The 16,527-nt window shown below is 42.7% G+C and overlaps 1 protein-coding gene across 1 annotated transcript; it reads left to right on the top strand.

Moving 5' to 3' along the window:
- The first annotated feature begins 1,245 nt into the window (after positions 1-1,245).
- Positions 1,246-14,336, top strand: cntnap5b (contactin associated protein family member 5b). Its single transcript, XM_067260977.1, has 24 exons — positions 1,246-1,327; positions 2,117-2,224; positions 2,305-2,498; positions 3,728-3,875; positions 4,551-4,754; positions 5,218-5,402; positions 5,538-5,681; positions 6,422-6,683; positions 7,025-7,168; positions 7,545-7,716; positions 8,429-8,535; positions 8,820-8,939; positions 9,089-9,289; positions 10,162-10,318; positions 10,443-10,570; positions 10,740-10,910; positions 11,077-11,295; positions 11,460-11,699; positions 12,199-12,405; positions 12,558-12,691; positions 12,811-12,898; positions 13,283-13,486; positions 13,690-13,767; positions 14,047-14,336. The coding sequence occupies exons 1-24, from the start codon at positions 1,246-1,248 to the stop codon at positions 14,334-14,336; spliced, it is 3,987 nt and encodes a 1,328-aa protein (XP_067117078.1).
- The last annotated feature ends 2,191 nt before the right edge of the window (positions 14,337-16,527 follow it).

A 16,527-nucleotide genomic window follows, 5' to 3' on the forward strand; every position in this document is an offset into this window, starting at 1 on the left:
GTGAACACAACAATCCAAAAGACAGTAAGGGAGATCAATTGTTTTGACTTATTATCAAAATAAAATACAAACCCAGGATTTCTGTTCAGGAGACATACCTGATTCAATAAGTGAATGTGATCTTTGAGGGGATAAACAAGCTTGCTGTGTGAGACACAATGTCTGTCCTCAGAAAGGGATTTAGTGGCCAGGGTCACCGTCTCGCTGTCGCCATGTCCTTTTGCAGACATATGAAACTTTGTGTATCATCCTCAAAGCTGGTAATCAGTATAGCATGTCCGGCATCCTAGGAGCAAATTCTTCCCAATAGGTCTCGCATGAATAAGCAAAATCAGACCCCCTTACAGAAAAGTCAATTGTATCCACTGATTTCTAGAAAATGAGTAGTACTGTATTACTAATTCAGTCCATTTTGAGGGTATACATTAGCAAGGAGTCTCATATCCATTTAGGATTTGAGTGTCTGACTCAATAGTGAGATTCCGGAGAGGAACTATTTGCAACTCAAACTGACCCTGGCCTGGCCACCACAGGCTCACAAGCTTTCTCTTTCCAGAAAACAAACAACCAATCAACAAAGAAAATGCGAAACAATTAAGATGTGTGTGATATCCCGAAGGAACTAGAAACGTCTGCCAAGGTATTTACTTCAGTTAACCTTCTTTCTTATCGATACCTCAGCACAACATATTTTTGTTAACTTAATAACCATACAATGTTATTTATAAACCTGCTAGCTGAACCCAAAAATTTAATGTACGTAGACTACGTACATGGTACTGTCCATGGTCCTGACGCCATTCGTTCTTTCTCTGACTCTCTCTCTCTCTCCGTATTTTTCTTTCAGACCAAAACACACATACGCATGCACGCACACACACACACATACACACAAAGACGCACACAAGGCATAGCCTAGATGAATACATCCAAGTGCGAGGATCAGGCTTGTTTTGTGTACTGTAGGCTTCACAATATCGACTGTGCCCGGGAGTTTTCAGAGAATCAATAATCAATAGTTTTTACAGGTGTAGTAGTTCAGTACTAGTTAAAATGAAATGACTTTTTAGGAGTTAATCCAAAAATATCTCATGGCATTCATGGAAGTGTTTGGAAAAGCTGATCGGCCAATGGAAGAACTGTGTAGCAGAATACACATTTGTGAAGAATTTATATTGCGATCTCGATACATTGCTACGGCTTTTGGAAGTAGTCTACTTTGAGATGCTGGCTTTTCTGGTCACGATGAGAGCGTTATGGAATGTATGGCTGAGTGCATTTATTTTTCTATGGTGCAGTTGTAGTTCCACACACGCAGCAAATAACTGTAAGTATTATTTTGCTTTATTTGTTTGCCTGTGGCGGCAAGTTAAAATCGTTTTGTACAATAAATGGTGATTAGTGGGCTAAACAAAATCAATCATGTCTTCCAAAGGGCCATATGCTCAACTTAGCTTTACACAACTATAATACAATAATTTTAAAGAGGTTAAAATATATTATCAACACAAGAGGTCGGTGTTCTACCTTTCTAAAGGGCTTTGTTTTCTTGTTTAAAAGAAACTAGAAGATAACAATTTGTGTCAGATTTACGATCACGCTATTTATGCATCAAAATGACCATAAGTAATTTAACTAAAAACTGAAGGGTCAGCCTGAACTGTAAGTTATTATTTCCGATCTGGAAGGAGATACTAAGTGAAAAGAAAGAGCATTTTGATTGCAGGCTCTCAAGCTGAGCAGTGTTGCAAAGCAGCAATGTCCTCTGCCAAAGCTAATAGTCATCAATGAAAATTGCTGTATTCATTTTTTTTACTGTGAGACTTTCAAAAACTTGACACGCTGTAAATGACAAGCATATTAGCGAATCACCATTGATATCTTGAACAGTTTAGACTTTAGAGGACAGAGAAAAAATGCATGTCCATGAAAGATCTTCTCAATTGCAATTGAATGCCACTTTGGACAGCTACAAATGTTGGATTAAAGTTATACAAAGTCTCTTGTCGTTTTACAATCGTTTTTTTGTGATTGCTACAAGCAACAAGAATGAAACGACCTCTGAAAAGTATTTCGACTGTTATACGTAGTGTACTATAATCCTTTTACCTTTTAGATAATTGTAACGGGCCATTGCTCTCAGTTTTGCCTCAGTCATCCTTCAAAGGCTCCACATCCTCCAATGGACAGTTTCCTCACTTGGCCAAGCTGAACAATGAAGAGGGTGAGTACTCTAACGTAACAAGACTGAAGACAAGATGAAGTAGGGAATTCTCGGAATTGTCAGTGTTGTCATCCATGCAGGGGAGGGAGGTTGGGCGCCTCGGCGGTCAGACAAACAGCACTGGCTGCAGGTAGACCTACTGGGTAGGGTAGAGGTCACCGGCATCGCCACCCAGGGACGTGCAGGGAGCTCTGATTGGGTGACCAGATACATGCTGCTGTTCAGTGACCTGGGACAGGCATGGAGGCAATACCGGCAAGAGGACGACACAGTGGTGAGTTTGCATCTGTCCACATTATCAATTAATTTGCTATATTTTCTAGGGTACCAGCTTTGTCTCATGTCATATTGTCTTGAACAATATGATGCTCATCCTCTGATTTCAAACACAGATAATATGAATTGGGTATTTGAAATAGATTGTTTGGAAAAAACCTGATCGGAAATAGAATAATGTCCAATGGTACTTTACAAAGTGTTACAGCCAGACACGCATTGCAAATAATGAGCAGTTCATTCTGCAAGCTGGTGAAAAAGATAACTCTGAAGATTGCTGTTGGACTTGACGTGTGCCTTCAAAGCCATAATAAAAAGCTTAAGGAGAACTGTGCCTGGAAAAAAATTACATGATGGGATTTGTCAGTTTATCGTAGGTCTTAGAGGAAATCCTTGCTCTGTTCACATCCTCTGTTCTTAATTTCTTACTTTCAAAAAGAACAAATGTGCAAATTAAACAGCCATCTCTTGGTTTTGCGACAGTGTAATGCAACACCTGAATCTGAAAGTGTTGATTTGTGTTGAATTGTACCAAATATAACAACAAATGCTAATTGTTTGCCAATTGTCATTTTTTACTTTACTGTACAATGTGCCACCACAGGCAATCTCAAAGAAGTAACAAAGTTAACCAGTAGTTATGATTGCGGGGACAGGACCCTTGTCTGTGTGTGAAAGCACTCTCAGTAGAAGGCCTAGCAGAGGTACAGTAAGACAGATTAGAGATCACTGTCCACTGGGACATGGGGTCACTGCTCTGCCGCCAGCATTCCTGACTTGAATTACTGCTTTTTTCCCTTTGTTTTATTTGAACAACTCTTGAATCGATGTGTGCGGCCACCAGAGAGAACGATTGCGGTATTTCTCCTACATGAAAAAACACACGAGTAGGCTTAGACCTCCAAAGAGGAATCAATACCAGTTATTTTAGAGCTCCATCATCCTTTTGGCTGTCCTTTTCCAAAGGGACAGACAGGAAAAGTTTGGAGGAACTAAAAAGAAAACCAGCATTCGATGCACAATACTGCACACCTGGTTATCCCTGCAGTCTATAATACAGTAATTAAGGCAGGTAATAAAGTATAATGGGTATCAATCTCTGACGTGAGTAAGCAACTACTATACTCTTCCTCACGTCACTAGTGTATTGTTTTCTTTTACAAAAGTTTGGAATGTGGTGATGATGATGATGATGTCGTTCTTTACCTCTGCCCCACCCGCCACCAGACATTCCCTGGGAACACCAATTCAGATGCTGTGGTCCCCCACAAATTGCCCGTGTCCATCAGGGCCCGCTTCCTACGCTTTGTCCCTCTGAAGTGGAGCCGGGGAGGCGGGATCGGCTTGAGAGCTGAGGTCTACGGCTGTGCATACAGTGAGTGCATCGAGCCGCCTTCTTCGATTCCAAAAAATGGAGCCCTGACTGTATTCCTGTTCCATGTTCACCAACTTGATGAAGGACTTTGGTGTTCACAACCAAAGACCCTCGCACCCACTGCTCAAGGAGAAGTTCAAATCCTTCAGTTTGAGTTTTCCTTCTTCCTTCCTAACTGGACTTCTGCTTGAAGTACTGTATTACTGCCCAGACAGAGTCGTACTGCTGGTCTTTTCCAGACTAGCATTTGGGTTCAGGGTATAATATTGATTCAGTGCACATTTCAACAGTGTGTCCTCCTTAGGAATGAGACTCCCCTAATGGCGCCATGGTTTACCACACTGATTAAACCTAGAGTGTAAACTGGAATTCGGACCAGTGACCACACATTATTCTCACCTCAGTCTGGCTGTTAAAAACACAACTATATATATCCTTCTACAAGACAGACAGATGTACTGTACATGGATGGATATAATACAAAACAAAGTAGTAGAATGTAGACGTATGTCTGCATGTATGTGGATGCAGATGAATCCCTGTATGTCCGTATGTGTGTGTGTGCTGGCATTGCTTTGTGTGTGCACATGATAGGATCTCCCTCAGTATTCTCTCTGTAACAGAGCAACCAGACGGAAAGTTCTTCATTCTTATTTTCCTGGTCTTGGTTTACAGAGTCAGACGTGGTGGACTTCAACAGTAGAAGTGCTTTGTTGTACCGCTTCAACCAGAAGTCCATGAGCACAGTGAAGGACAGGATCTCTCTCAAGTTTAAGAGCCAGGGAGCAGATGGAGTTCTGGTTCATGGGGCGGGCCAGAGAGGAGACTACCTGACTCTGGAGCTCCACCAGGGAACCCTGGTCCTGCACCTCAACTTAGGTAGGCATGGGCCAGGGTTTGGTCCTAGAAACCACTGTAGCAATGAATATTTTATGACGGATTTAGATGGTACGGATTTGTATTGTGTCAGATTTGTATTTAACTTATTTCAAATCAATTCCATATACAATACAATTGGAACCTTTCAGTTTACTTTGAAATGATTCCATCAATTAATGTTATTTGTCTTGAGACTCTGTTGTCTGTTGACTATCTATAACGAGTAACTTTACACAGACTGTTAACTACAGCCATGCCGGTTAAAGTTACAGTTATTAAATAGTATTAGTATTATTATAGTATTAATCATCTACAGATTGATTCTCCATAAAACTTAACAATACTGTTATTAAAGTTTGGGTGAACATCCCATACGCTTTACTCCCTGTATTTATGTATTTCCAATAATTAAGGTGATTTCTTCTCTTTGTTATCTTCTACCTGACAACATCTTTGCCTCCAGATGATGAAAAGTTATATCCCGGGAGTGGCAACCTATCGGTGAGTGTAGGCAGTCTCCTGGATGACCAAGGCTGGCACTCTGTCCTCATGGAGCGCGTCAACACACACGTGAACCTGACCGTGGACAGGCTTACACGCCACTCCAGCACCACAGGTGTGGCCAATTCACTGGAGGTGGACTACGAGGTGGGGCTTCTCCTGTATGCTAGTTCATCATTCCCACGTATTCTTCCTGAAATAGAAAACACAATCATGAATCAGTTGGTCGTAGAGTCAGACGCAGCAGCACACAACCTTTTCATATCTCTTCCTTTCTCAAAGCTCAGCTTTGGAGGTATTCCCCTGCCCGGAAAACCAGGAACCTTCCTCAGGAAAAACTTCCATGGCTGTATTGAGAACCTCTTCTACAATGGAGTCAATATAATTGACCTGGCAAAGAGGCGCAAGCCCCAGATGTACAGCGTGGTAGGACTTTAACTGCCTTTTGTTGGAAAAAGCTATTCAGAAGTCAATCAAGGGTTCTTAGCTCAGACGTGTGTATCGTGCGTAGCTTGGTGGCTGAGGTATTGAGAAATACAAAGGAAGCCTTAACAATTGCACAAGTATCATTTGACGTTTTGGGTTGTAATAATCTCTGGGAACGTCATTGCTGTGGTAAGTATGCATGAAAAGGACGATGTAGTTACAGTAACGGCCATTTACAAAGAAATTCACAAAACCTCCCTTGGTGTTCTTTATGGTCACAGCTCCGGTCTTTAGTAGGAATACCCTGTTGACTTTTTCCAAACACTACCTTGTGCAATCAGGTGTTAAATTATCCTTGGGACAATTGTTTTCCCATTATATTTAACTATAGGGGCAGTCAGGAAGGGACTATTGTGGAGCAGCTAACCCCCCTCCCCCAACCCCATCACCCCCTCCACCCTCTCACACCCCTCACCTCCAGTGGCAGCAGTATCGATTATGTTTTCAGTGTGCGCTCCGCTGAGCAAAGTCTAGATATTGGACATGTATTCTGTAGTCACTCCCTCGGCTCCCAGGACTTGGCCAAACAAGGGATGACATTTGACATTTCCATGGCCTTTCCCCTCCCATGATCAGCCACCATGTGTGTGTCATTAGTCTTCATTCCATACGCCACAGCTTCACTCAGATGGGCAGAAAGATGCAGTGCGGTATTCACCTCATGTCCATTTCTTTCTCAGGGTAACGTTTCCTTCTCCTGCTCGGAGCCCCAGCTGTATTCCACTTCCTTTCTGAGTACCAGCAGCTTCCTGTCTCTCCCTGTTGAACCCGGGATGGAAGGGTTGTCGGTTCGATTCCAGTTCCGCACCTGGAACCAAGAGGGGCTCCTGCTCTTGACGGTTCTGTCTGGAAGCTCAAAGCTCCTGTTTCTGCACATCAGCAGAGGCCAACTGCACCTCACTCTCCAGAGACTAGCGGTTCAGAAGTCAGACATTGCCATATGTGAGCAGCAAGAGAGCAAAATATTCATACTTCTCCTTTCTTTCTATCTGTTGTCTTACAAAAGGGACCAGTCACGGTTCCCAGATTACAGTGTTATCCTGGATCAGGCTTGAGTTCAAAGTGAAACAAGAAGCAGTGCTTCCATGTCAGTTAAAACCTTTGTCACTGAAACTTGATAGAGACTGGGGTTATCTATACAAATATTACATTTTATACTCAAGGAACCATGGTACGAAGTCTATTTGACAGTTGTTTTGAAGGTTGCCAAATAGCTTCAGTTTGTGAGCTAATGCACCTGCACAACATGTTTCCTTTTCTTTCCTTTCTTTTCCTTCAAGCAGCACATAGTGTAAGTGATGGGCAGTGGCACTCAGTCAGACTCAGCCTCAGAGATCTGAAGGTGTCCCTGACCTTGGATGCTGGGCCAGTCTCAACGATGGAAGTGCAAAACCATGTGGACCCCGACAAGAGTATATTTTTTGGTGGTGAGATGATTCTTACCTTCTTTCTTTTTTGAATGTTTTACCTCTGCTCTCACCTTTTATAAATGACCCTGTCCAAACACCTCTTAGTGAGTGTGTGACAGGAATGACTGAGGAGTGATATACTGTAATTATGCTGCGTTGACTTATAACCTACCTAAGTTTTTGAGGAACGTTCAACCATGCTAGAGATTGATTTTCTGTTCCATGGAAGATTTCAATGCTCCAAATTGCCCATTCTCCAGACCTGGGCAGTGCAATGACACTTCACCTGATTCGCCACTCGCATGCCGTCTCTGTCAGATTGTCAGATTGATCTGTCCTGTCTTTTAAAAAGAAAGTGAACATAGTGTCCGATGGTGATTGTGCTTGTCAACAGGTTGTCCATCCTTAGTGACCAGTCAAGGGTGTAGGAACCCTACTTTGGCCTTTCAGGGGTGCCTACGGCAGATCACCATCAACGGCCAGCCTGTGAACATGTCCTTTGTGCAGCAAGGGATATGGGGCAATTACAGCCAGATTCACTTTGATATCTGTGAGATCCGTGACAGGTAAAACTGCTGTTGTAGACATCCTGTTTTTTGGGCTCATGGCTCCTTTCCATATCACAGAATGAAAGGTGTTTGTCTTTGTCACCCCTTGTCCGCCGGTATGTTCATGCATGTTTTTGCAAAGCTGCAACTCAAACATGTTGAGATCAATAGCAAGTCATCTAAGACAGATGGAGGGGTTAACAAAGCAAGACAGTTCCTTCCCTTGTAGTGCTCCTCCATTGGTGCCCTGGCAAATCTGTTGTGCCCTCTGTCATCCTGGCTTGGCAGGAAACAGACCGTGACTTCTAGAATACCTCAGCCTAATCACAGCTGCCTGTACTGGCAGCCACACAACACATTTTTCACTCAGTCTAATACTCCAAGCTGGCACAGAGGTAAATCAATATTGGCAGCTCAGAGATGGGACAGAATTACCCAGTGGATTTTTATTTGGCAGTCTGCTCGGGCATGCAAACCTCCATCAAAAGCTGGTACTCAGGGTCACATGAACACGTAATTTGGTCCAGTGTGGCCTTCTACTGTTCTTTCTGCTATCGCTTTTGTTGGTTTTCACCTTGTGCTGTGTGAATAATGTGCAGGCATGTGTGTATGCATGGTAGTAGTTGTACGAGTAGGTATGTGCGTAAAAAATAGACAGCCGGTGAAAGGTTTGGGTGAGGGGAAACAAATGTTTGTTCCATTTTAAATGTGACTGTGTTTCTTTTTATAGATGCCTACCCAATAATTGCGAGCATGATGGTCAATGCTCCCAAACTTGGAACACCTTCTACTGCGACTGCTCTGGAACTGGCTACACTGGAGCAACCTGCCACAACTGTGAGCAAATCGAAACCTAGTTCCTATTTCCTATAGCCAGGCCGGGCATCACATGTCGCTCTTCCTGATGTCATCGGTTGTTGTTTACTTGAGGGGGATGTGGCCTGATGTCTGTGTGTTTAGCTACCCTGGGAATCCTCCCAGTCCCATTCAAGGCTGCACTTTCTACATGGTTCACCTGCAGCACTAGACGAGACCATGTCACGTAAAAGACTATTTTTGGTCTAAAGTAATGGGGGTTAACTCCATGTTGGAAGTCACAGTATTTATTTTGCCTTCAACAGCTATTTATGAGGCGTCTTGTGAAGCACACAGACGGAGCACTGGTTTATCCGGCTACTTCTCCATTGATCCAGATGGCAGTGGTCCTCTCAGCTCGACGCTGGTGTACTGCAACATGACCGGTGAGCTGTGGACGAACAAATGTGTCAAAACAATGCTGCACCAATGCTAATCACTTCCGACAGGGGTGCAATCATCAGGCCATCGTGTGTGTTGTGAAGCCAACCATCCTGTAGCGTTGTCCAGTCAGCCTGCTTTGTTCCCTGTGCAGGCGACCGGGCATGGACAGTGGTGGTCCACAACAGCACAGGGCCGGTGAGCGTTCAGGGCTCTTCTCTGCAGGGACCACATGTGAGGATGTTCCACTACACCGCCTCGCCTCAGCAGATGCTCTCATTAGTGGGCCGGTCTGAGCTATGCCAGCAGGAAGTTGTCTATGGCTGCAGGAAGTCCCCTCTTTTCAATGCGTTTGGTGAGTCATTTGAGAGGAAACAGTTGTCAAGCCGCTTATTCAGTCACATGATAAGGAAAGAAAATGACTGTAGACGTTTCTAACAAAGTTTTGAACACGTTCAGTTTGTTTGTTTTTTTGCGTCACTCATCTGCTGCTTGGCTGGGGCATGTGTTTACCACTCCCAATCCTCTGTTCACTGTTTCATTTCAACTCCCACTGTGAACAAAGTGTCTCTCAGTCACTCTCCTATCTCACGTTGGGTATTCACGCTTTTTTGTAGAACCTCTGAAAAAATGAAAGATTTATGCTGGGAGATTTTCTGAGATGTAAGCAAATGGACAAGACGCTTGTATCAACAAAATATCTAAACGAATTTAGACTCAAATGCATTTTTACATAATGCCTATACTGCAGCATAGTCAAGGAGTTGTATTTTCTTCCACTGCTCAACACTACAGACCCACTTGGATTATTTGTTTGTGGGTTATCCAGACAGTTACCATGAATATGTTTGAATATATATTTATATATAAAAGTATTTTTCATCATGGACCGTAGACCAAAAACTGATTTGCTTTATTGACTGCATTGGTTGGTGTTTTTTATGAATCCACACATCCGTCAGTATCAGTAGATTCACGTATGCTCTGATGTTTGAGCTAATAAAAGCCTTTGGTTTAACATGGTTAAGCCTGCAAGAAATACTCAAAATGAGTGAGAGTTAAAAGGGGGGTGATTAGGAGTTCATTTGAGAGAGTGAGACAATGGGTTCACGCGACACAGAGAGTGTGAGAGACAGCGAGTTAATAAGAGAAGAAGTAAGACAGTGAGAGAGTGTGACAGTGACTTTATGAGACACTGAGACAGTGAGATAGTGTGTGTGTTTTTAGATGGGACTCCGGTGTCATGGTGGCTGGACAGGGACGGAGAGAGGAGGACCTACTGGGCTGGCTTCCAACCTGGCATCCAGCAGTGCTCCTGCAGCCTAGAGGAAAACTGCATCGACACTAACTTCTTTTGTAACTGTGACGCAGACCGAGACTCATGGCAAGATGTGGCCTTTTCACCAATTAACGACACAAAATCAGTTTCAGATACATTTGATCACGTTTCCCTCAACGTCTTTGTTTTATGTCTGAATCCTTGATCATGGTTTCACTGTCTTCAACAGGGCCACGGACACAGGACTTGTCTCCTTCAAAGATCACCTGCCTATGACAGGAATGGTCGTCGGAGACACACACAGAACAGGTTCACTGGTTACATACAGGGTTGGGCCCCTTCAGTGTTCTGGTGACCGTAAGTGTTAAGAGTCAACGCTTGATTGGTATTAACAATCAATACCAAGTACATTTCGAGTGTGTGAATTCTATGGATTGGATGAACAAGTGAGATGTCTGACACTATGCAGTGTACACAATGAGACTACTATAATGTGATGTACTGTATGTCTACTGTATATCTCCAGGATTTCTGTGGAATGCCGCGTGGGTCTATGAGGGTTCATCCTACCTCAGCTTCCCCTCCTTTCAGGCTGAGCTCAGCGCTGACATATCCTTCTACTTCAAGACCAGCAGCTACTCTGGGGTCTTTCTGGAGAACCTGGGGAGAACCGACTTCATTAGGCTGGATATGACCTGTGAGTCATAGACAGAGCCCACATGTTAGGGAACCTAGTTCTGTTCTCTTATCTGCCATAGGGAATGTCACAATGCCAACAATTGCCATTCTCTTCTTTCAAATTCGGAAATGCCTGTATAGAATTGTGAAGAATTTAGGAGAGCTTCCATCTGTGTTTTCACCAGCACCCACCGCCATTGCCTTCCTGTTCGACGTTGGGAATGGTCCTGTGGTTTTGACGGTGAGATCCCCAGTCCCCCTGAATGACAGACAGTGGCATTATGTCCGCGTGGAACGCAACGTGAAGGAGGCCACGCTCCAGGTGGACCAGCTGCCCCCCCAGTCCCTGGGGGCCCCCTCTGATGGCTTTTACCGCCTACAGCTCTCCTCCCCGCTGTTCATAGGTAAGTCTTACTTCAAAGGGGGTCCCAGGGTACACCACTGACAAAGAGATTCATTTTCAGGATTCATCTGACGATATGAATCCGGAAAGGGTGATTCATTCGATTCATCCTCTCCTCAGGATTCACATGAGCATACTATTAACGTGACTTGATCTCAATGTCAGGAGGAACAGCGTCCAGACAGAGCAGCTTTGTGGGCTGCATCCGCGCACTGACCATGAATGGGGTCCCTCTCGACTTGGAGGAGAGAGCTAGGAAGAGCCCAGGAGTCAGACCGGGCTGTCCAGGAAACTGTGGCGGTCAGGAACACCACTGCCACAACAGGGGAAGGTGCATTGAGAAAGACCGAGGCTTTGTGTGTGATTGCACGCACTCTGCCTATGGAGGTCCACACTGTGAGAAAGGCAAGTCAATCCAGATTGCAGTTAGAGGGATTGTTAGACGGTAATTGTGTCAAGGTACTTTGACGGGCTTCCGATCAAATTTCAAACCAAATGGGTTCACAAGGCCAGTGCAGTCTTTGTTGTTTAAATATTGTTCATTATGGGTCTAATATGGCATAAGGCCAACTCTGCTGGACAAAAATCAATGAAAGCACAATTGATGCTAAATTACAGGTAAAGCAATTCCAGCTAAGCTTATCACTTCAGATGTATGAGCAATGCTACTCTTTTTGTATAATTTCTTTCAGCTTTTTCCACTGTAATGTTCTCTATGTAAGGGCCAAATGGTTTGAGAAATTTCAAACAAGTTTTTCTTGATTGTACAGTACCCCTTTTCAAAAGTTTCCAGTCTTTTCTCATGGTCATACCTTGTATGTACATATATATAGGCTGTTCAAACTGTTGATTCACATGCATGTCTTCATCTGTATTGTGTATTGACACTCTGTCTCTGTTATAGAAGTGTCTGTGTCCTTTGAGAGTGGCTCCTCAGTCACCTACAGGCTACAGGAGCCCTCATCCGTGATGGACAGCCGAGGCAGCCAATCAACTGACAAGAATGGAGACAGCATCACCTTTCGTTTTCGGACAGTCCACGCCCCTGCCATGTTGCTATTCGTCAGCAGCTTCAATCAAAAGTATATGGCAATCATCTTGGCAACAAACGGTAGTTATATTATCTTTTTTCTCCTTTGCTCTCTACTGTTATCATGTCACTCTTCTTTGGTACAATTTGAGATCTTTGAGTTCTAAACATTTAGTCTATTATCATAATCAAAACTGTAGTTTTTTATATTCATTTGTTCCTTTTCTTAACAGGGAGTTTACAGATCAGGGACCAGTGGGCTAGAGAGAAGACTTCAGATGTGTTCAGTCATCAGACCACCAGTCTGGCTGACGGAATGTTCCACCACGTCCAGATCCACAGAGACAGGAGAGACTTGGATATTCAGGTTAGAAGCTCTCTGACAGGATCTGTGGTTTCACACAGCGGCACAACTGTACTACTACTGCATCTGTCCCTGTACGTCACCTACACCATCAAATAACTGGCTTTCTATTTTTTGAATAGATTGACGATGACATCACTCAAAGATTCAGTCTCTCGTCAGATGCAGAGATGACCAGACATACATCTTTGACTTTGGGAAAAGTCATGGGTACTCTAAGCTTGATACGTTTTTTCAGAGTTCTGAGTACTTTGAATAAAGTACAACTGTAATAGCATCATGTCATGCTCATTCACGTTATAGCACTTTTCAGTATATTTGAGAAAGCTCCACATTGGGATATAAATTAAGGACAACTGGAATTTAAGGTCTCTACATTGCAAATGAGGTTATAGTACATTTATTTTTTTAATCAAAACTATTTGTTTCATTCTGTTAGTCTGTTCAAGGGTGTTTGAGCTGGGACCAACATTTAGCATTCATGTGAATTTGGTTCGTTTCTAATACAGGATCAAAGTTATTTCAATCTTGTATGTGTAGTTACGTTCTTAAATCTATATTGCACTGTCCAACACCTCTGTTTCACATCAGCAGGGCTCCCTGGTGTGGATGAGGAGGTGTTGAGGGCTGGATCAAGCGGTTTCATTGGCTGCCTGTCATCTGTCCAGTTCAATCATTTGGCACCTCTGAAGGCAGCCATCTTAAATCGTGGAAGCTCATTGGTCAGCATACAAGGCAATATGGTTGACTCCAACTGTGGAGCTCTTGCTAATGTTACGACATCACACTCAATATATGGTGAGTGTTAAGCAATTGCATTGATCAAACATGTCTATGTAGTATAGCTTTTTGTTTGCGTTTGGGTTTATAATATGGATTTGAGCCGTTGTTATCATATACATGGAACAATACACTGTTTTTATGGTTTTAGTAGTAAAATGACTCATATTTACAGGGTTTTGTTAGTTAGTGCAGTTCTTACTCCCTTTCCCTTTTCATAGATCTGTCAGACAGCGGGGTGCATGGCGACAAAGAGCGACGGAATAATCCAGAACACAATGGTTCAGCTCTAGTTGGAGGTATGCTTATACTTTCCGGTTGCTGTTGAGCCTGCTTTTCCATTCTTAAACAAAGGATATGTGTCATGGTAAACTGCTTATTATTAGCACTGTTACTCCATATTACTTTCTACTTTTTTGTCAGGAGTGTGTCACATAAAGAGAAGAGCACAACAGCACCAGTACATGAGATATGCTAATTTGAGACTTTATTCTGAAGTGAAGGCACTCATTCACTTCCTCTTGTTCACTCACAGTCCTTGAGCCCTTAACTCAACTGTGTTCTCTTTTGTCTCCCAGGAATCATCGCTGCAGCTTCAGGTGTCATCGTCTGTGCAGTAACTCTGACAACTCGCATCGTGTACCAACGCTGCCATTGTGCACAGGACAAGCAGTCCGTAACACAGAAAGAGGCCTGTCCCAATCTGGATACCCGCAACCCTGAAGGCTACCCTGCCAACATTGACCTGGATCTCGGCCCAGATCTGCACCTGGACATGGACCTTGACATAGATACACGCTTGGATCCCTGCTTGAACCTGAGTCACAATAGCTCAAGGATAGACAACAAGAGGGAGTATTTAATCTGAGAACCTCCCATTGAGCTTTTCTCTTTTGATCCCCTTTTCGTAGCACAACCCCCCCCCCCCCCTCCCCCGCCCCCAAACCCCACCCCTTCCCCCAATCTGCTTGCCCCTTGGGTATTGAAAAAATTTACCAAACAAGCAAGGATCAGGGTCTAGCTTGAGTTGGACTTGTTGCTGTGCTCTGTCACATGTGAAACTATGATGGATTCTGTAAACAGACCAAGAAGAGAAAACGGTCAGTATAAAACTACTAATCCTCCAACACAGACAAAAAAATACACCAACAGGAATCCTTCAAAGTCACCTTGGTAACCTCTATAACATTCTGATCTCATGGCCTCATGAGATAGTTTTACTCTTGAAAGGTTTTTTGGTTTGCCGGTGGTGTTTGCCATTTCAACAGAGGAAGACTTATAATATGAAGAGCACCTGGTTGTTGCTGGGTCTGCTTTTGGTGTTTGACTGCATGTCTAATCCAAAACACATGCCTTACATAACAATTTACTGAAGGTATACCTGGTTATCAAGATTGATATTTGCCTGTTAACATTTGAATATATATGAAAATATCCATACAATTTGTCATACTGTATGGACAGTTCAAATACTTTTTTTTTGTAATCATGTAACAACATTCCACAAAAATAAGAAGGTTTTGCTTAATACCTACAGTTAAACTTTTAAGTCACTTAGTTTGGTGTTTCACATGTTGTTAAACAGTTAGTAATGGTTAACACGGATGATTGGTGAACATCTGACAGCTAGGCCTGTCTGTGCAGTGTATCTGCTCCAACTCCATGGCAACACAACACAACATATTCCACTGGATTGGCAGTGGCAGGACATCTCCTTACTGTCAACATTCCCATTGTGCTGTATGACACTTCAAAACAGTATTGCAATGTAATTTTAGTCAGCAGTTATTGAATCATCTTTGGATGTTACAAGGTGCTTGTTATGAATTTGTTATGTCGTTTTTACATGGTTTTATTAATTGTCCATCAAACGGTAGAGGAGCAGATTTGAATAGAGGTGTATAACTCTGGTTTCATAACTGTCTTTTTCTACAGTGCAAGCATTGCAACAGTGACTGTGCTTAAACATTATATTGTGGGTAATTTATTGATTTGAAAACTCAAATTATATTCGCAGAGATAATCTGAGGAAATGTTGGTAAATATGTTCTCTGTTGACGATGAGGTGATGGCCAAGTTGTTTGTTTTATTTGAACGTTAAAAGTTATTAGTCAAATACATTTTGTGAAATTTCAGTTCTTTTGGATTTTGAGTGACAAAGGTAATTATTATTTAACAAGATCTCAATCAAATTGAATGCTATTGAAAATTGATTGAAAGCTTTAAGATAGTTTTTTCACTGTTGCTGTACTGAAAAAAGTGTGCCATACTTTTAAGAGATTTCGATTATGTGACAAATGTCCATGTAACTGGTCCAACCAGTTCTGCTACAGTAAATGGCTCCAATTGTGTTTCGTAGATTTTGAAGTTGTACTTATGTCCGTTATGTGAAAGTTTTCACAAACAAATATATCAAAAACAAAATGTGTTTATATTGACTTTAGCGTAAGCTTTACAGGGTCAAACCAGGGGCGTATAAATCTGCTGTTACCCAGTAACATCTGAAGTTTGAGTATTAACAATTTACTTTATTAGTCAGTGCATTGTAATTTAGATGATAATCCCGGGAAAAAATAAACGCAATATCCCAAGCAACGCTTGTAAAATCAAAGCAGTTCATAACACAGACCGATGCCCGCAGAATTCCAGCGCGCTCTTCTGAGCTTGCCAAATAGCCACTGCAGCACGCACACAGAAGTCCAAGTATCGGACTCGGCACACAAGTCAGAATTGAGGTAGGCTAACCAAACTTTACACAACTAAAGAAAGTTTCTAAATGATAGCCATACCGATCATCATATTTTGACTAAAACAGAATTTGTTTTGCGCGCTTGCATTAACTATTGATGTCCCTGCCAAAGCTGATATCAAACTTGCGTCCCTGAACTGTTGTACAGTGGGTTAAGCAAGGGGAGTTTCTATAGCCTAGTAGTGCATTGTGCGCAGCAAGCTTTAAAAAAAAAAAAAAAGGGATATGAATAGGGGCCTGTGCCCCAGTAGAGTTTTATGTCTAACAACGCCTCTGGTCAAACTATCCTCAGTCCAGGATCTTTTACCTG

This window comes from Osmerus mordax, chromosome 22 (assembly GCF_038355195.1).
Source record: "Osmerus mordax isolate fOsmMor3 chromosome 22, fOsmMor3.pri, whole genome shotgun sequence".
In the NCBI taxonomy this organism is placed as follows: Eukaryota; Metazoa; Chordata; class Actinopteri; order Osmeriformes; family Osmeridae; genus Osmerus; species Osmerus mordax.

What these genes read in the sequence shown, in the direction of transcription:
- cntnap5b (XM_067260977.1), top strand. Translation starts at nt 1,246, where the DNA reads ATGAGAGCGTTATGGAATGTATGGCTGAGTGCATTTATTTTTCTATGG. An exon ending in AGGTCCACACTGTGAGAAAG is followed by an intron (nt 11,700 to 12,198) that starts GCAAGTCAATCC and finishes TCTCTGTTATAG; the next exon opens with AAGTGTCTGTGTCCTTTGAG. An exon ending in GACATCACACTCAATATATG is followed by an intron (nt 13,487 to 13,689) that starts GTGAGTGTTAAG and finishes CCCTTTTCATAG; the next exon opens with ATCTGTCAGACAGCGGGGTG.